This window comes from Aegilops tauschii, chromosome 4 (assembly GCF_002575655.3).
Source record: "Aegilops tauschii subsp. strangulata cultivar AL8/78 chromosome 4, Aet v6.0, whole genome shotgun sequence".
NCBI lineage: Eukaryota > Viridiplantae > Streptophyta > Magnoliopsida > Poales > Poaceae > Aegilops > Aegilops tauschii.
The window spans coordinates 442,455,198-442,475,177 of NC_053038.3; the positions used below are offsets into that span (position 1 = coordinate 442,455,198).

Here is a 19,980-nt window from a genome sequence, read left to right on the forward strand (position 1 = left end):
AGGGGATCTCGGCCGCAGGGTAGGGGTTTAATCCCAGCAGCTTAGCCCGTGGGTCCCACTTGCCAGAGAAACCAGCGGCCTGCGAACTGGCAGTGTCGCCGTCCACATAAACGGAGCGAAGCAAACGAACCCCCCGCGAAATCTTCAAACCCCACCGCGACCGCCATGCCAATTTCGCTGCTCCTCTCCGCTCCCCTCCCCTGCCCGCCGCCGCCTCTCCTCCGCCACGGCTGCCGGCGGGTCCCGGCCCCCCTCCGCGCCTCCCACCTGCCTCCGCCGCTCCGCGTGGCCCTCGGCACCGCCCGTGGCGGCGGTGGCGGGCGGCTGCCCGTAGAGACGCGGTGCGCGCGGGCGGCCGCGGCGGTTGCGGTTTCAGGGGGAGGAGGCGATGCTGGGACGGGGATCACCGCCGCGGCGGCGGCCACCGTGGCGCTCGCGGTGATGAACCGGGTGCTGTACAAGCTTGCGCTCGTGCCCATGAAGAATTACCCCTTCTTCCTCGCGCAAGTTCTCACGTTTGGGTAAGTTTGATGCTTCCAAGGACATCTAAGCTCAATTCCAGCGAAATTTACATTCGGTGCTACGGGCTATAAAACAACGTGCAACCCTTTCAGAGTTCCGTACCAACTGAATGCATGTGTAACTTCTTTTTGCGCATCCTTTTTGTACACTGATTTCTGTGAAGTCAATGCACAAACCGATTTCCTGAGTGCTCCTCGTGTACTTCCTAATTTCTGCAGGTATGTTGTAGTGTACTTCTCTATTCTCTTCGTAAGATATCAGGCCGGTATTGTCACTAAAGAAATGCTAGCGCTTCCAAAATCGCGCTTCATGTTAATTGGACTGCTAGAAGCAATGGGTGTTGCTTCAGGCATGGCTGCTGCAGGTGATTACTGATAGTGATTTTCGTACTTTACTTTCAGAATTAAGTATTTCAAATGCACTTCTTAACAGCTACTCCCTCCATTCCTAATTAGTTGACTCAGATTTGTCCAGATACGGATGTATCTAGACATGTTTTAGTGTTAGATATATCCGTATCTAGACAAATCTAAGACAACTAATTTAGGATGGAGGTAATACATTACTTGAACTATGGTTTCTTCACAATTCAGAACATAACTACAATGAGTTCTGTATTTGCATTTTGTCTATGCTCACAGCTATGTTGCCTGGGCCATCTATTCCAGTGCTGTCTCAGGTACTATGTTTTTATTTCGCCTGACAGGTCTTAAATTCTCCACATTTTGACTTCTGAGTATTTAATATCCTTCTATTGTACTGCTTACATCCAATCCTGTATTAACTTGGTGCCATATACTTATATCCCCATCTTTGTGATATCCTGGATTTATTTATTATTCCAATTTTCTTATCATCCCTCTTAAGGTTGTTCTTCTGTTACATATCTCAGTGCTTTCTAGACGTACTACTTTGATAATCTTGTTAGCTGCAGTGCCAGATTTAATAGCTGTGCATAAAGATTAGTACTTCCTTTCGGTGATTTTGTGCAGACTCAGTACTCTTAACACACTTTCTGTTGTTTTGCAGTCTTTTCTGGTATGGCAGCTTATTTTGTCAGTCATCGTTTTGGGAAGGAAATATAGGGCAAACCAAATTCTTGGATGCTTGCTTGTTACAACTGGAGTAATTCTATCAGTAGTAAGGTATGAATTGGAACATCTAGCCTTGTTTGGACGACTCATTTATGTACTTCACATCACTGTTCTCATAATTTGAACTGATTTGTTTCCAACTGTCTGTTATATCGGGCATCACATATTCATTGGTATTGTGTATTGGACATGTTCGTGTAAGCTTCTGATAAGGTGGAATTATCAGCTGCTAACTATTTATTGGAGCACCTTCATGCACTGGAATGGTATATTGTAGAATGCCGACAAGATAAGATTGTTGTGTGACATATTTTAGGTTCCATCCACTAAAAGAACGCAATGTAACTAGAATTTATTTTGGAAAGTTATTAGCACAAACCCAATCAACTCATACAAAAATTATAGTATTTCTTTCTGCATTCCAACTTCTCAGTAGCATCAAGGGCATAAGGCTAGGACATTTTCCGGCAGTTTTCTAACATGTAATTTTTCAGTGACATGCAGCTAACACCCTCTTGTCTGTATGTGAAGGTGCTGTGGCTAAGTACTAGCACTTGCACTTGATTAACCCCTTCTATTGATTACTTAAGCATACATTGTAGTCAGTCATCCAAGGCAAGTGGGGTAGATGTGTCTTTCTGTAGCAAGGCTCACTGCTTTAGGCTCATGTACCTGATACTTCTGATAACCATAAAACCTTGTTATAATTGGAATAATACTCAAAGGAGCTTTTTGTGGTGTGATCACCTATATATGGCTTGCCTCTTGGGTGGTTTGGTAGCTTTGTGTCCTCATCTGATCAACCTTTCAGATGTACAGTTAGTGGTCGAGACAAAATGCACAAATAATGAACCAAAAGTTCGGAAAAAAAAAGTGCGGACTGAGAAATGGCCATGGCTTTACACTGATAGGGTAGTACATGGCTATAATGTTGCTAATATGATGAATGTGGAATACTTGCAATTTATGTGTTGATTGGATTTTGAGTATTTCCTGGCCATGCTTTTACTTTATGAATGCAGTGGAGCAAACGGTGGTTCATCTCTGTCTGATGTCAAGTTTTTTTGGCCAGCAGTTTTGATGGCTTCATCTGCATGTCAGGCTGGTGCATCTATAATCAAGGTTGAGTGGACTTGCTGGTGTACCCCTGATGAAACTTTCAGTCATCCCAACTCTAAATCTTGTTATTACCGTGGCAGGAATTTGTTTTCATTGATGGTGCAAAACGCCTTGAGGTTCGTAATAAAATGATTTCAGGAAATAATTAATGCGAATATTCGCTGTACCTATTTCTTGTTCTTATTTTAAGCTATTTCTGAGTTGAAAGCATGACAGGCTTAGTTCTCTTTGTTTTTACACAGGGAAAGCGGCCTGACATATTTGTGGTCAACTCTTTTGGGTCAGGATTCCAGGTAAGCTTAAAGTCATCTCTATTTTAAAACATTGTAGGTTTAATAGCCACTAGTGAAAAGAGAAATGCTGCTCAGACCGTCTTGTTTGGTACCTTACGATGCTATGGAGTTTTCTCATGGTTGTATCCTTATTCACTCAATCCATTGGCTTTTCTCCTATTTGTGCACTCCAAATCTGCTATGTTGAACTATGCAGGCTCTTTTTGTTTTGCTACTCCTGCCGTTTCTCTCTAATTTGAAAGGCATTCCGTTGACTGAGCTCCCTGCATATGTAAACCGTGGTGCTGCATGCTTTCTGAATGTTGGTGGTGGTAATCTGAACGGTGAGTGTTACCCATAATCGTAGTATCTTCAGATGCTAAATAGTTGAGCATTGCTTGTACTCCGTATACCATGTATTACTTCAAATCTGTTGTTGGATGGAGAAAAAACCTTCCCTAGAATCTTTCCAGTAATAAGTATCGTACTTTTCTCATTTGCTTGGACAAATTGTTCGGTTATGAATGGCATACACAAACACAACAGTCGCTATATATAGCAGTTCATTTTGTTGAAGGGCCCTTGTTTGTCACCTTGATGCCTTGACCACTGATTAGTAAAAAGTTAGTATAAAGTTGAGTCATCTATTTTGGAACGGAGGGAGTATACGTCAATCTGAGAGGCTGCCATTCGAAATTTTCCCTAAAGATACCATAATCATGTGCTGATGTTTTGAGTTTTCAGATTGTCCTGGAGCCCCTTTGCTACCACTGCTCTTCATAACTATGAACATGGCCTTCAACATTTCTGTGCTAAATCTGGTGAAGATGTCTACAGCACTGGTTGCTTCGCTAACAGCAACACTAGCAGGTTCAGTAACAAAACGCACTCCCTCTGAATAGTTTAAGAAGCACTATGATGGTTCAGACGTATAACTACGAGGCACAGGTTTTTGTACTTTAGTTAAAAGTAGCAGGATAAAGCTGTTTGAAAATTGAAACATTTAGTTTGGCATGCAAATCATTTCGTAGTATTGTGCTAGCACATATGCCCTGATAAGTACCTAGCGCATGGCACGTGCGTGCAAATACACAATTAGACATGATTCTTCTATGTGGTCAGTCCTATTCATTTCTTACTTTCTGATTCCTTCTTCCGCTGCAGTACCTCTTTCGATATACGTTCTGTCACTTCCTCTTCCATACATGCCTGGAGGAACAAGTTTAAGCACATCCTTTTTGGTTGGCGCTGCTGTCTTGGTGCTTGGGTTGCTCCTATACAACCTTCCTCAGAACTCAGCTGATCAAGTGAAGACAGAGTGATCTAAACCAAAATCACTCACAAGGATGGCAGCAAGCTTTTGATGCACCTTGATACAATACAAGACCGTGCATTTTCAATTGCGGTCAGCAGCACATGTTTGTACAGAAGTTCTGAAGGGTGTGACGCTCTGTAACCTGAGAGAAATCTTTTCGCACAGGCAGTTATAACCTATAATGAACTCCCGGTGCCACCAACTCCACTTTAGCTACTCCAGCAACTAGCTCCAGTCTTTCTGTCAAACAGAGCGCTTGGAAACATCAGAAGTTCGGTGTTCGTGTGGTTGCAAATCATCTATTTATTTTCGTGATTCATAAGCCATTTTCAATGTAAAGGTTGTTTCTACCTGTACGTCAATGTATTACTCTCCGATTCAAAGTAAGTGTCATGGTTTTGAACCGGAGTTGGTCCAAAACTGCGACACTTATTATGGATCGGAGGTAGTACCAAACGAAACTGCATAGGACCATGCAAATTGTCATCAAGCGCAAGACACATGGGGTTTTGTCCATTTATCTCACAGTCCAAGTACTGACAAGTAAAGAGAAAATGTTCATATATAAATTTTTGACAAGACGGTGTTAGTTGCTTCGTCCACTCTCCAATACTAGAATTTTTGCTTGTGTGTGTAGTTCTTATACACATCTTTCCTTTTCCCTTTTGAGAGTTCTTACACGCATGTGCATTGAAAGCAACTGTGCCCTTTGGTCTTTCTTGTTAGGAATAAGCAACTTGTATTCCCATGAGGCCATAGGCCGATATATATATACATGTACAGGTGTGGTACATATGCAGGAAACCCCTTATACTACGGGATAAATACAAAGGGGTATACATGACTTATATTATAACTCTAACACCCCCCTCAAACTCATGGTGGAGGAACAACACTGAGTTTGGAGAGATAAAAGCCATGTTGTGCTCTAGTCTGGGCCTTCGTCAGAAAATCCGCCAACTGTAACTCGGAAGGCACATACTGAAGAGCAACGACCTGATCCTGCACAGCAGCGCGCATATAGAAAGCATCAACACCAATATGCTTGGTGAGCTCATGCTTCACAGGATCGCGCGCAATGCTAATAGCACCTGTACTGTCAGATAAGAGCATAGTCGGTGTAGTGACAGAAACACCAAAGTCCTGAAGTAACCACCGTAACCAAGTCACCTCTGCCGTCAAAAGAGCCATAGCTCGCAACTCAGCCTCAGCACTCGAACGGGAAACTGCAATCTGTTTCTTCGTCTTCCAGGCAATGAGAGAACCGCCAAGAAAAACACAGTAAGCAGAAAGCGAACGGCGATCAGAAGGATCACTAGCCCACGTAGCATCCGCATAGGCCTGAAGCTGTAAAGAACTGGAGCTAGGAAAGAAGAGACGGTGAGAGATCGTGCCCCGAAGATATCGGAGAACACGAAGGAGATGACTATAATGAACCGATGTGGGAGCAGAAACAAACTGACTCAGAATATGAACCGGATAAGAGATGTCCGGACGAGTGACAGCTAGATAGACAAGACTGCCAACAAGATGACGATAACGCGTCGGGTCAGGAAGAGGATCACCATCAGTAGCACGAAGGTGAACATTGAGCTCCATAGGAGTCTCAACAGTGCGCTCATCAGAGAGAGCAGCACGAGCAAGAAGATCTTGGATATACTTTTCCTGGGATATAAAAAAGCCATCAGAGGTAGAAGAGACTTCAATCCCAAGAAAATAGCGAAGAGGTCCAAGATCAGACATAAGAAACTGCTCACTAAGACGGGCCTTTACAAAGGCAATATACTCGGGGTCATCCCCAGTGATGACCATATCATCAACATAGAGAAGAAGAAGAGTCCGGCCACAAGGAGAAAGGTGAATAAACAATGTGGGATCATGAACACTTGCTGAAAAACCAGCAGTAGTGACCACAGAAGCAAAACGCTCAAACCAGGCGCGAGGGGCTTGCTTAAGACCATAGAGAGAGCGACGAAGATGACACACCATGCCATCAGGAACAGAATACCCAGGTGGTGGCTGCATGTACACCTCCTCACGCAGCTCACCATTAAGAAAGGCATTCTTAACATCAAGCTGAGATATAGACCAGTGGCGTGTAGAGGCAACGGCAAGAAGTGTACGAATAGTGGTCATATGGGCCACAGGAGCAAAAGTCTCGTCATAATCACGACCATGCTCCTGCTGAAAACCACGAGCCACGAGACGAGCTTTGTGACGCTCAAGAGAACCATCGGAGCGAGTCTTAACCTTGTAGACCCACTTACAAGTGATGGGACGGACTCCGGGAGGAAGAGAAACAAGATCCTAGGTACCAGTGCGTTCAAGAGCAGCAATCTCCTCTGCCATCGCAAACTGCCATTCAGGATGAACAACAGCCTGATGGTAAGAAGTCGGCTCAAGAACAGCAGCACCAGCGGTGGGAAATCCAAAGCGATCAATAGGCGGACGAGGACGAGAACGCAAGCCATAAGTAGGCTGAGAGGAAGAGGACGACTCAGCCAAGGAAGCATCCACAGGCCGTGAACGACGAGTGTAATGCTGAGGAAGAGATGGAACAAGAGAAGGAGGACTAGCCAAGGTAGAATCAGGGGGTGGCGACGAAGAAGTCACCGGAGATGAAGGTGTAGAATCCGGTGACATGCTAGATGAGGAGACCGGGGAAGATGGTGGCGGTGAATCGACAAGGGGTGGAGAAGCAGAGGGAGTGGGAGGAATAGGCACAGGCGCAACGGGAGTGATAGGGGAGTCAGGAAAAGTGAGAAAAGAGATATCCTCCACGGAAAAGACCGAGGAAGATGGGCGTGGGTAAAAAGGACGAGACTCATCAAAAGTCACATCTCGAGAGATACGCATCCGACGACCGACAGGATCCCAACAACGATAGCCCTTATGCTCATCACTGTAGCCTAAGAAGACACACTCAACAGACTGAGCGGTCAGTTTGGTGCGTTCGCGAGGGGCAAGAAGAACATAGCAAACACAACCAAACAAGCGAAGCATCGAATAATCGGGAGAGCGATCAAACAGACGCTCAAAAGGAACACCACCCTGCAAAGCAGCAGATGGCTGAAGGTTGATGAGATAGACAGAAGTGGAGATAGCCTCGGCCCAAAAATGAGGCGGAAGAGAGGCGGCGATCATCATAGCACGAGCCGTCTCAAGAAGGTGACGATGCTTGCGCTCAGACACACCATTCTGAGCATGAGCACCAGGACAAGAGAACTGGGCAAGAGTACCCTGCTCAGCAAGGACACCACGCAACATCTTAGAGATATACTCACCAGCGGAGTCAGCACGAAAAACACGAATGGGTGAAGAGAACTGAGTATGAACCATGGCAGCAAAACGCTTATAAATAGACAACACCTCACTACACGAAGTCATGAAATAAAGCCATGTGTAACGAGAAAAATCATCGATGAAAATAATATAGTATTTATGACCACCTTTCGAAGTGAAAGGAGCCGGACCCCATACATCAGAATGGACTAAATCGAAAGGACGCTGAGACACTGACTCACTATGAGAATATGGTAGCTGAATCTGCTTGCCAAGACGACAACCCTGACACTCTAAAGAGACATCTCCTGAGACAGACCCCAGAAGACCTCGACGGACTAAAGACGATAATCGAGAACCACACAGATGACCAAGTCGATGATGCCACTGCTTGAAGGAACCAGTAACAGAAGCGACAGCAGCGGAGGAACTGGCGATGGTGGTGGCAGCGGAAGGAACATGAAGCCAGTCCAACTCCCAAAGACCCTGAGAATCACGGCGGCGAGGGCCAGCCCCAACCAGAGTGTGCGTGCGACGATCCTGAACAGAACAAGAGTCAACATCAAGGATGACACGACAACCAGAATCAGTAAGTTGACCGGCAGAAAACAGATTCATGGTAAGTCGAGGAACATGAGCAACATCAGGAACAGAATAAGAAGGAGTAGAAAGATGGCCTCTACTAGCAACAGAAAGTGGAGTACCATCAGCAGTGAAGACATGAACAGGAGAATCCAGCGAGCGAAGAGAAGACAAAGCGGAAGAATGAGAAGACATATGAAAAGAAGCTCCAGAATCCAGAACCCATGGGGATGTACCTGACTGTGTAGAGGGCGGGTGCTCAGTGCGGGAAGCATCAGTCACAGAACCAGCAGTACCCGTCGAGGAAGAACCTGAAGCCGCGAGCAGACGCTTAAGTCTCAGAATATCCTGCTCAGTCAAAGCAATGGCTGAAGCTGGCGAGGGAGATGACGAAGTCCCTGAGGAGGATGATCGCGCCTTGCGCAGGTGTTTCCGCTTTGTGTAGCACTGGGACTCAATATGACCATCATTGTTGCAGTAGTCACAATGTGAACGGGGCCGACCTGAGCCTCCAGAAGGAGTGGGCAAGAGCGGCGGAGCACTCGAGCGAGAATGGGGCGGTGCAGCAGGTGGAGTGGAAGAAACCCGAGTAGCGAGCACCGAGGGAACCTCCAGCAAACTAGCACCGCGTAGGCGAGTCTCCTCAGCACGAATCTCCGAAAGCGCCTCCATGAGAGAAGTACGGCCACGAGCAAGCAACTGAGCACGCCGGGGCTCAAACTCCTTACGGAGCCAAGACAGGAACTCGTAGACGCGATGAAACTCCAAATCGGCCTGGACAGCCTGGCAGCAGGGACAAGTACGACAACCAGCACTGCGGAGAGAATCAAGCTGGCGCCAGATAGCAGAACTCTGTGCATAAAAGTCATCAACAGTAGAGTCACCCTGCTGAAGAGCATGCTCCTGACGAACCACAGACAGGTATAAGGCATCACCAGAGGGCTCAGCGCTGACGAAGACAGGTCCACATCTGGAAGACAGTAGGAAGACCCAGAAACTCAGAAGCAAACTGAGGCAGAACACTAGCAGTGAGAACAGCGGCAGCACGAGCATCATCATCAAGCCACTGGGTGTAAACAGACAAAGCACCATGATACGTCTGAAGAGCCTCCTCATAAGCCAGAGCCCTCTCATCATAGGCACGATCAGCAGCCTCATCAGCAACCTTAGCCGCATCCTTGGCGGCCTGATTAGCATCCGGAGGAAGAACCAGTGGAGTCGGCGGAGTAGGGGCCACCGGAGGAACCGGACGTGGCGGACAGCAGACCTCGCCAGAAAGAACACCCCAGAGACGGATGCCACGCATGTGAATGCGCATGAAGCCAGCAAACTCGGTGTAGTTAGTACCGTCGAAGATCACCGGACAGCGAGGGACAGCGACAAAGCCCGATGCAGCAGACATTTTTTTTTGGAGAGACCCGGAAGCAGAGGAACCACCGAACAGCAGGCAGAAGAGCACGCGCGAACGGCAGCCGCGGGAGGGGCAGACGAACACGGGCGGACGCGGGGCCTGGTACGGGAGCCCGCAGGTCGCGGTGGCCGAGCCGGGGAGAGCAGCGGCGGCGGCCTACTTCGAGCGGGAGAGAGTCTGCGGGCGGGAGAGCCGCGGTCGACGAACGGCAGCCGCGGGCGGGGCGGATGAGCAGGAGCAGCGGCGGCCGACTCCGCGGGAGTGGGAGGGAGCTTCAAGCGGGAGGGAGCTTCGAGCGGGAGGCGGGAGGGAGCTTCGAGCGGTAGCAGCTGCAGTCGACGACGACTTCGAGCGGGAGCAGCGGCGGCCGACTCAATCGGGATGGATCAATAGCACGAGTTGCAGCGTGCAAAAAATTGACCTAGCCCTAATACCATGTTAGGAATAAGCAACTTGTATTCCCATGAGGCCATAGGCCGATATATATATACATGTACAGGTGTGGTACATATGCAGGAAACCCCTTATACTACGGGATAAATACAAAGGGGTATACATGACTTATATTATAACTCTAACATTTCTCACCAGTCGTGACACCCTATCGAAGGGTCTGCCGGATTTCACACCGACAATGGCGCCAGACATGAGTCATGCTAGTCCGAACAGTCCAGATGGGATCCAACATCAACTGCGTCCCTTTGACAGGATTTCTGCTTTTGGGGCGATGAACTTCATCGCCGATTTCGCGGGGCAAATAGAACCCGTTGACACCTCTGTCCCACGCCATGTCCTCTTCTTTAGGATCTTGGATTTCATCATCGATTTGCACAACAAGCTCTACCTCCATGCCCCGGCTACTTGCTAGGCAAGCCGGAGTTGGTCTTCGTCAAATGGGTGAAGATATTGCTAAGTTGCTCGACTTCGGGCTGTGGAGCCCAGGAAATGTAGCTGGCGAAGCTTTGTAAGAAAAAGGTTGAAAACTAAGGAACACTGAAGGAATTATGCATAAAAGCAAAAGCTAAAGAGCAAGCACTTACATTGTTTGGGGGTCGCTCAGCCGAGAAGGCCGGGAATCAAAGTTTTTCTGGAAGGCGGGAAGTTTTCCCATTGAAGATTGGAGACAACACCCCCGCAGTGACCTGTCTTCGAAGAGCCCGGTCAGAGTCCGAGTACACTCCTCGACGATTATCACTCCGGTCAGAGTCTGGGTACAGTCCTTGATGACCTATCTTCGAAGCTCCTCCGAAAATTCGTGCCACTCCACTTCTCGTCAATTCTTCATACAGTTCGTTCGAAAAAACTGTGCTCCTCGACGACGACTATCACATTGTGACATCGCCTGATCTGATGACTGAGCGTCACCCAGATTCTTCTGCTGATCTTGTTGCTCCATCACTCCAACCTGAAGACAAAGCTCTAGCTGCATCAACTTCTTCACCAGTTGCTTCTGGGAAATTTAGTTGCCCATTTCTTCCACCTTTTTGGTCGTATGATGACAGGGGGGATGTGGTTTACTCTTCGCGAGTTTTATATATGGATGGGTCTTAAGTTTGTAACTCTCGCTCTTCATTTGATCTTATTGAACGAGTAGTAAAACTTCAAGTTTTGTGGTTCTCTAAACTTTTGCTATGCTTAATACTTCATGCTCATTATGTCCTTTCTATATTTATATGCGTGATGGTATTCTTCATAGATCACTTTCTGCTATGCATTGTTCATTGTATATCTATTACAATGCTAGCATGCATTTCCTGATATAGGGGGAGTTCTCCTCAATTACAACCAGCCATGTGCATTTGCATTCAAAAGCAAAAATCTTCACTATGCACATCTTTAGGGAGAGTTTCTTCTATATCATGAAAACAAAATCCTCAAGTTTTTGCTTTCAACTTTTATCATTCTTGTTGAAGATTTTAACTAGTTTTGTCATCGATCGCCAAAAAGGGGGGAGATCGTAAGTGCATATAGTGCCCCCTTTACAAGTTTTGGTTGGTATTTATGACAAAATGTTTAAGGGGCTAATGTGTTTATGAGTATACATAGGTGAAATCCCTGAGGATTTGGTTAATCGATGGTGTATGACCCCTAAAATGTGAAGGAAACATTGAAAGTTTTGGTGTGCCCTTTGAAGAATTAGTCAAAGAACCAGAGCGAGAAGACTTAGCGTTTTGCTATTTCTTTTTATTCTCATTTGAGTCAATAGGGAAATATATAATGTCAAGGGGGGGGGGAGGGGGCGGGTCCTCCAAGTGTTACTAAGATAGTGTGTCTTCCGTTGTACTCAATCAAACATATTTCTTCTAAGTTGAAGACTTGGAAATATCCTTTTGGGCAAAGTCTTCAAGTTTGCGCGTTCAAGGTGATTCTTCAGTGCACGTGAGTTTGATTTATTTTCCGAGGAGTTAGGAAAGTAGCATTTTGGTTTTTGTAATGTGAGGAATTTGAGAGTTCAAAATTTTGACCATTGTGACAACTCGCAACAGCTGTTTGGTGGGCCTGTCCCTTCCAATGGTTGTCTTAGGCCCCGGGTTGCGATCTCCGGCTATAAATAGCCCATGCCTCCACCATTAGTTGGTTGGATGCTCCACATGATCCCAGATAAGTTGTCTGAGCAACTCATCCTCCCGAAGAATTCAAGTGAGTCCTTAGTGAGGAAAAACCCATAGACTAATAATCCTAAGTAAAAGAGCATGGTGCCTCCTGTTGAAGTGTATATGTGGATTGCCTAGCCCTTTCCATCAGTTCGTACTTTTGATTGCGTTGGCTAGTGCATGAATTTTAACATGGTATCAGAGCTAAGGTCTCGAGTTCAAGTCCCGCCTTTCGCAGTTTATCCAAAAAAACTGTTGTTGCCCCCCTTTGTCCATGTATAGGCCTCTCGAGCCATACCTTTGAGTCTATCCACGTGTTGACTTTCTGTGTCACACGTGAAAGAGGGTGTTGAAGTGTATATGTGGATTGCCTAGCCCTTTCCATCAGTTCGTACTTTTGACTGCGTTGGCTAGTGCATGAAGCTTAACACCCCCATGTTTGTTTTTGGTAATGATGACAATCCCTATGGACTAATGGTTGCCTTGAGTTACATTTGAAGGGTTTGTCCATAGGCTTTGCTTGAAGATCATTCGTTGGTTTCAAGGCTGTAAGTAGAAGGTTATGTGTTGACCAAGGTGGTGTTCAAGAATTTATCCAAAGATTGGTCTTGTGAGAGTTGAGCTTATTGCAAGCATGTCTTGAAGAAGAAGATTGTGTGAACATTCATGTTTACCTTCAAGACATCATCTTTATGAAGAGAGAAGATATTACACAAAGCGTAGAAGTTGTACCGAGTGGGTTCAATTGATCTGATGGTATGGTAAGCATTGTCCATTACGCTTTGTGTACTAACCCATGATCTATGTGAGGTTTCTCTATAGGGTTAGGTATGCTTCCATGGGCGTGCATCAAAAGGAAGATATCTTATAGCCCATGGAGGATGCCATCAAGTGGTGATCGTCATCAAGATTGCGGTGTGCAAGTTCAAGTGAAGCATCTCAAAGTGATCTCTTGCTTGAAGCTTGCCGCCCATTGTGGTGACAATGGACATGTGAAGATGTGCTAAAGAGAGTCTCACCCATAGTGGAGTATGGGGGATAAATCTACTAGTCTTCATCGAGCCAATGCAATCAAGAAAGGTGGTCCAACTTGAGGAAGTCAAATCGTCATCATCTAGCTCAAGTGGACTATGTGCAAGGAAAAGATTTGTCCTTGATAGGTTTTCTATTTTACCGGTCTCATGGTGTTAGTTGGGAGACTAGGTTACATGATTGATAGCCGTACTATCAAGGGGGCCTCTCGAGTGAGTAGCTTGATCGTATCGTTCGTAGAGAGCTCAAACCATTGCATCCTTGGCATCATCTTTTTTGGTTCTTGTTTGGCTTTTCTCTGTGTGTGTTTTTGAGCTTGTGGTCATTGTCAGTGTCAAAACCGGCGGATCTCGGGTAGGGGGTCTCGAACTGTGCGTCTAAGGCGGATGGTAACAGGAGGCGGGGGACACAATGTTAACCCAGGTTCGGGCCCTCTCGATGGAGGTAATACCCTACTTCCTGCTTGATTGATCTTGATGATATGAGTATTACAAGAGTTTATCTACCACGAGATCGTAGAGGCTAAACCCTAGAAGCTAGCCTATGATTATGATTGTTGTATATGATCTATCGACTAGCCTGGCCTCGGTTTATATAATGCGCCAGAGGCCTAGGATAACAAGAGTCCTAGCAGAATACGTCGGTGGGGAGGAGTCCTTGTCTTGATCACCAAGTCTTGTGGAATCTTCCTTGTATCACTACAAAAAAAAGACACATCCGTGACATTTTGGGCCGAACGAATTTTTTTCTGTCATACATATGACACTTCTATAACGATAATTGTGACAAAACCCAGTATCATCATAGATGTGGTGGGCTCCTACTTCCATGACAAAAAATCATGACAGAAAATGGGCTTTTCGTCCTGGGCGGGCCGGAGACGCAGCTGCATGACATTCTTTGGGCCGTCCATGAAGGAAAAAACCATGGTAGAAACAAGGGCGAGAAAAATTTCGGGGAGTTCCCGATTACGGTGGGAGGTCGGGGGCCGAGCGATGCGCGTTTCTCTCGTACACGTACGCGCGTGTGTGCGAGGCGTTGGCTCTAACTGAACCCGAGCGAGGCGTTGGGCTCTAACTGAACCCGAGCGATTGCACTGCAGGCTACGCGTTACTGAACCCGAGTGATCGATCGATGGCTGTTAACTGAACCCGATCGAGCGATTCCTTCGCTACTGCTGCTAACTGAAGCCGATCGATGCTGCCTCTGGGATGAACAGTGAGTGTTGCGGGGGGGTTTGGATGAACAGTGAGCGGTGGCGTTGCCTCTGGATGAACAGGACCCCGTGGTGTGGTGGAGGGCTGGATGAACAGTAGACGGTGGAGGGTGCCCGTGGAGGGGTGGTTGAACAGGACCCCGTGGTGTGGAGGGCTGGATGAACAGTAGACGGTGAAGGGGTGCCCGTGGAGGGGTGGTTGAACAGTAGCCGGTGGAGTAGCGCGCGGTGGAGGCTGTATGAACAGGAGCCCGTGGAGGCTGGAGGAGGTCGATGGTGGAGATGAACAGTATCCCGTGGAGTCCCGTTTTGCGGTACGCCACACCCCTCCCGATGAACAGGACCCCCGTTTCGACCGTAGGAGGTCCGTGTCGTCCGTTTTGCGGTACGCCACACCCCTCCCGATCAACAGGACCCCCGTTTCGACCGTAGGAGGTCCGTTTCGTCCGTTTTGCGGTACGCCACACCCCTCCCGATCAACAGGACCCCCGTTTCGACCATAGGAGGTCCGTTTCCTCCGTTTTGCGGTACGCCACACCCCTCCCGATCAACAGGACCCCCGTTTCGACCGTAGGAGGTCCGTTTCCTCCGTTTTGCGGTACGCCACACTCCTCCCGATCAACATGACCCCCGTTTCGACCGTAGGAGGTCCGTTTCCTCCGTTTTGCGGTACGCCACACCCCTCCCCATGAACACGACGCATTCCGTTGCCTTTCCATGAACACGACGCATTCCGTTGCCTCCCCATGAACACGACGACGACGCTGTTTCTCCGTTCCGACCCAGGCATGTACACGAGCCCTGGCCATACGTATGCGCGAGTAGGCGTTCGAGACCCCGCCCGTATGTACACATACGTGGCCGTATTTTTTTTCTTGCACCCTGGCCGCTGTACGTACGTGTACATGCTACGTGCGCGCCTCTACTACGACACGTACGCGCCTCTACTACGACACGTGCGCGCCTCTACATCCACCAGTATATATGTACGTACACGTTCGCGACCAGAATGACAACGCTACGTACGCTTCGACCAGGTGGGTCCCGACTGTCAGGCACTTGTTTCGCAAAAAAGGCACTTCCTTGCCTTCGAAGATGTAGCTGGTGGGTCCCAGCAGTCAGGGGGGCGAATCATTTTTTTTGCCCGGACGCACTTCCTTGCGTGCGAAGATGTAGTTGGTGGGTCCCAGCAGTCAGGGGACACGTTCTTTTGCGAAATACAGTGGCCCGTCCGGTGGGTCCTAGCTGTCAGGTGGAGGAATCATTATTTTCCGCGTAATAAGGAGGCACTTCCTTGCTGCGGCCGTGCAACCAGCTGTCAGCCTCTCCACGTACAGTCCACGTCCGATGGAAGTCGTTCCTTGACCACGTTGACCACGCCGCGCTGGGAGCACCAGGGCGGTGGACGACGGCGAGGCCTAGGAAGGGGACGACGGGGAGCCGGGGAAGATGCGGCAGTGGAAGCCCGCGCGGAGAGGAGTACGAGGGTTCACTGGTTCGGCTGCGGTGTGAGGCTGCCGTCGCCGAAGGGCCTAGCCAGCGGCGGGAATAATAGGGGGCGGTGAGGCCTCCACGGCAGCACAGCCGGCCACGGGAGGCAGGAGCATGCGGCACGACCGACGCTGCTTTGGGCGGCTGGAGCAAGTAGACCAGAGGTTGAAAAAGCACTACGGCCGTTGGATGGACATCGTACGGTCACTGGAGCTAGAATCGTTCATATTGACTAAAGTTGACAAAGGCCCCAGTCCCAGTCAACTTAGTAGGCCCAGAAGTCAGCCTCCCACCATGGTGGGTCCCAGCTAGCAGGGGGAGTATTCATTTTTTGTGTGCGTAATAAGGAGGCACTTCCTTGCGTGCGAAGATATAGCTGGTGGGTCCGAGCTGTCAGTGGCGGTAATGTTTTTTTCACGAAATACAGAGGCCCTTTCGGTGGATCCCTGATGTCAGGTGGAGGAATCATTATTTTGCGCGTAATAATGAGGCATTTCCTTGCGTGCGGCCGTGGACCCAGCTGTCGGCCTCTCCACGTACAGTCCACTTCAGATGCATGTCGGTCGTTGACCACGTTGACCAGGCCGCGCCGAGAGCACCAGGGCGGTGGACGACGGCGAGGCCTACGAAGGGAACGACACGGAGGCAGGGAAGACTCGGTAGTTGTTTCCCACGCGGAGGGGAGTACGACTGTACGAGGGTTTACTGGTTCGTCTGCCGTCGCCGGGGAATAACAGCAGGTGTGGGTGAGTAGAGGGATGGCTAGGCCAGCGATGGGAGTACGGTGGGACGGTGAGGCCTGCGCGGCATCAGAGTCGGCCGCGGGGAGGAGGGAGCAGGCAGTCCCGCCGGCGCTTGTTTGAGCGGCTGGAGCAGGAAGAGCAGAGATTGAAGAAGCACGACGGCCGTTGGATGGCCATCCAACAGTCACTACTTGTGCGTCAACCTTTTTTTAGGAAAGCCTCAAATCTGTGGAAAACAGCATACAGCCCATCTGCCATTATTTCTAATAATTTACAGCCCATTTGCTAATTATTAAGGTTTTTTTGGAGCCCATATTCTTTTTGTTAGCATTATAGCCCATATTGTGACACGGTTAAAAAATTATACGAAATTTTGCATATTTCGGTGCGGTCCGAACTGTTTTTAATCCCGAAATTTCGACTCACATTCAAACTGATTTTAAAAATAAATGTATATCAATATAAAATCCAACAAATTCTCCACGCATAAAAATTAATGTAATTTAAAATCTCGAAATGAAAAAAAAGATATTTGAAACTAATTGCCGGTTTGATGTGTTTTAAAAATGTACAACCCATTTCTCATTACTGATGGGCCATTTTCTCGGCCAGCCGAATGAAAGCTCTCCTCGTCTTGAAAGATTTGCAGCCCAACAGGCCTGACAAAGCGACTTACTTGGCAAATCACAAAAAAACTGGGCTGTGGCCGTGGACCCAGTTGTCAGCCTCTCCACGTACAGTACTCTTCCGATGGAAGTCGTTCTTGACCACGTTGACCACGCCGCGCGGAGAGCACCACAGCGGTGGACGACGGCGAGGCCTAGGAAGGGGACGACGCGGAGCCGGGGAAGACGCGGTAGTGGAAGCCCGCGCGGAGAGGAGTACGAGGGTTCACTGGTTCGGCTGCAGTGTGAGGCTGCCGTCGCCGCAGGGCCTGGCCAGCGGTGGGAATAGTAGTGGGCGGTGAGGCCTCCGCGGCAGCACAGCCGGCCACGGGTGGTAGGAGCATGCGGCACGACCGGCGCTGCTTTGGGCGGCTGGAGCAAGAAGACCAGAGGTTGAAGAAGCACTACGGCCGTTGGATGGACATCGTACGGTCACTGGAGCTAGAATCGTTCATATTGACTAAAGTTGACAAAGGCCCCCGTCCCAGTCAACTTAGTAGGCCCACAAGTCAGCCTCCCACCATGGTGGGTCCTAGCTAGCAGGGGGAGTATTCATTTTTTTGTGCGTAATAAGGAGGCACTTCCTTGCGTGCGAAGATATAGCTGGTGGGTCCGAGCTGTCAGCGGCGGTAATGTTTTTTTTCATGAAATACAGAGGCCCTTTCGGTGGGTCCCTGATGTCAGGTGGAGGAATCATTATTTTGCGCGTAATAAGGAGGCATTTCCTTGCGTGCGGCCGTGGACCCAGCCGTCGGCCTCTCCACGTACAGTCCACTTCAGATGCATGTCGGTCGTTGACCACGTTGACCAGGCTGCGCCGAGAGCACCAGGGCGGTGGACGACGGCGAGGCCTACGAAGGGAACGACACGGAGGCAGGGAAGACTCGGCAGTTTTTTCCCACGCGGAGGGGAGTACGACTGTACGAGGGTTTACTGGTTCGTCTGCCGTCGCCGGAGAATAACAGCAGGTGTGGGTGAGTAGAGGGATGGCTAGGCCAGCGATGGGAATACTGTGGGACGGTGAGGCCTGCGCGGCAGCAGAGTCGGTCGCGGGGAGGAGGGAGCAGGCAGTCCCGCCGGCGCTTGTTTGAGCGGCTGGAGCAGGAAGAGCAGAGATTGAAGAAGCACGACGGCCGTTGGATGGCCATCCAACAGTCACTGCTTGTGCGTCAACCTTTTTTTAGGAAAGCCTCAAATATGTGGAAAACAGCATACATCCCATCTGCCATTATTTCTAATAATTTACTGCCCATTTGCTAATTATTAAGTTTTTTTTGGAGCCCATATTCTTTTTGTTAGCATTACAGCCCATATTGTGGCCACGGTTAAAAAATTATATGAAATTTTGCATATTTCGGTGCGGTCCGAACTGTTTTTAATCCCGAAATTTCGACTCACATTCAAACTGATTTAAAAAATAAATGTATATCAATATAAAATCCAACAAATTCTCCACGCATAAAAACTAATGTAATTTAAAATCTTGAAATGAAAAAAAAGATATTTGAAACTAATTGCCGGTTTGATGTGTTTTAAAAATGTACAGCCCATTTCTCATTACTGATGGGCCATTTTCTCGGCCAGCCGAATGAAAGCTCTCCTCGTCTTGAAAGATTTGCAGCCCAACAGGCCTCACAAAGCGACTTACTTGGCAAATCACAAAAAAACTGGGCTGTGGCCATGGACCCAGCTGTCAGCCTCTCCACGTACAGTACTCTTCCGATGGAAGTCGTTCTTGACCATGTTGACCACGCCGCGCGGAGAGCACCACGGCGGTGGACGACGGCGAGGCCTAGGAAGGGGACGACGAGGAGCCGGGGAAGACGCGGTAGTGGAAGCCCGCGCGGAGAGGAGTACGAGGGTTCACTGGTTCGGCTGCAGTGTGAGGCTGCCGTCGCCGCAGGGCCTGGCCAGCGGTGGGAATAGTAGGGGGCGGTGAGGCCTCCGCGGCAGCACAGCCGGCCACGGGAGGCAGGAGCATGCGGCACGACCGGCGCTGCTTTGGGCGGCTGGAGCAAGAAGACCAGAGGTTGAAGAAGCACTACGGCCGTTGGATGGACATCGTACGGTCACTGGAGCTAGAATCGTTCATATTGACTAAAGTTGACAAAGGCCCCCGTCCTAGTCAACTTAGTAGGCCCACAAGTCAGCCTCCCACCATGGTGGGTCCCAGCTAGCAGGGGGAGTATTCATTTTTTTTGTGCGTAATAAGGAGGCACTTCCTTGCGTGCGAAGATATAGCTGGTGGGTCCGAGCTGTCAGCGGCGGTAATGTTTTTTTCGCGAAATACAGAGGCCCTTTCGGTGGGTCCCTGATGTCAGGTGGAGGAATCATTATTTTGCGCGTAATAAGGAGGCATTTCCTTGCATGCGGCCGTGGACCCAGCTGTCGGCCTCTCCACGTACAGTCCACTTCAGATGCATGTCGGTCGTTGACCACGTTGACCAGGCCGCGCCGAGAGCACCAGGGCGGTGGAAGACGGCGAGACCTACGAAGGGAACGACACGGAGGCAGGGAAGACTCGGCAGATGTTTCCCACGCGGAGGGGAGTACGACTGTACGAGGGTTTACTGGTTCGTCTGCCGTCGCCGGAGAATAACATCAGGTGTGGGTGAGTAGAGGGATGGCTAGGCCAGCGATGG

General features: G+C 49.0%; 1 protein-coding gene across 1 annotated transcript; it reads left to right on the forward strand.

The window, feature by feature from the left end:
* The first annotated feature begins 75 nt into the window (after nucleotides 1–75).
* On the forward strand, nucleotides 76–4,932 carry LOC109743319 (protein CLT2, chloroplastic). Its single transcript, XM_020302397.4, has 10 exons — nucleotides 76–521; nucleotides 741–886; nucleotides 1,164–1,201; nucleotides 1,552–1,667; nucleotides 2,639–2,738; nucleotides 2,816–2,851; nucleotides 2,978–3,028; nucleotides 3,225–3,351; nucleotides 3,752–3,877; nucleotides 4,172–4,932. The coding sequence occupies exons 1-10, from the start codon at nucleotides 166–168 to the stop codon at nucleotides 4,327–4,329; spliced, it is 1,254 nt and encodes a 417-aa protein (XP_020157986.1). The 5' UTR covers nucleotides 76–165; the 3' UTR covers nucleotides 4,330–4,932.
* The last annotated feature ends 15,048 nt before the right edge of the window (nucleotides 4,933–19,980 follow it).

Coding starts and splice junctions, on each gene's coding strand:
- LOC109743319 (XM_020302397.4), top strand. CDS start 166: ATGCCAATTTCGCTGCTCCTCTCCGCTCCCCTCCCCTGCCCGCCGCCG. Junction 1,668..2,638: donor GTAATTCTATCAGTAGTAAG/GTATGAATTGGA, acceptor TTATGAATGCAG/TGGAGCAAACGGTGGTTCAT. Junction 2,852..2,977: donor ATGGTGCAAAACGCCTTGAG/GTTCGTAATAAA, acceptor GTTTTTACACAG/GGAAAGCGGCCTGACATATT.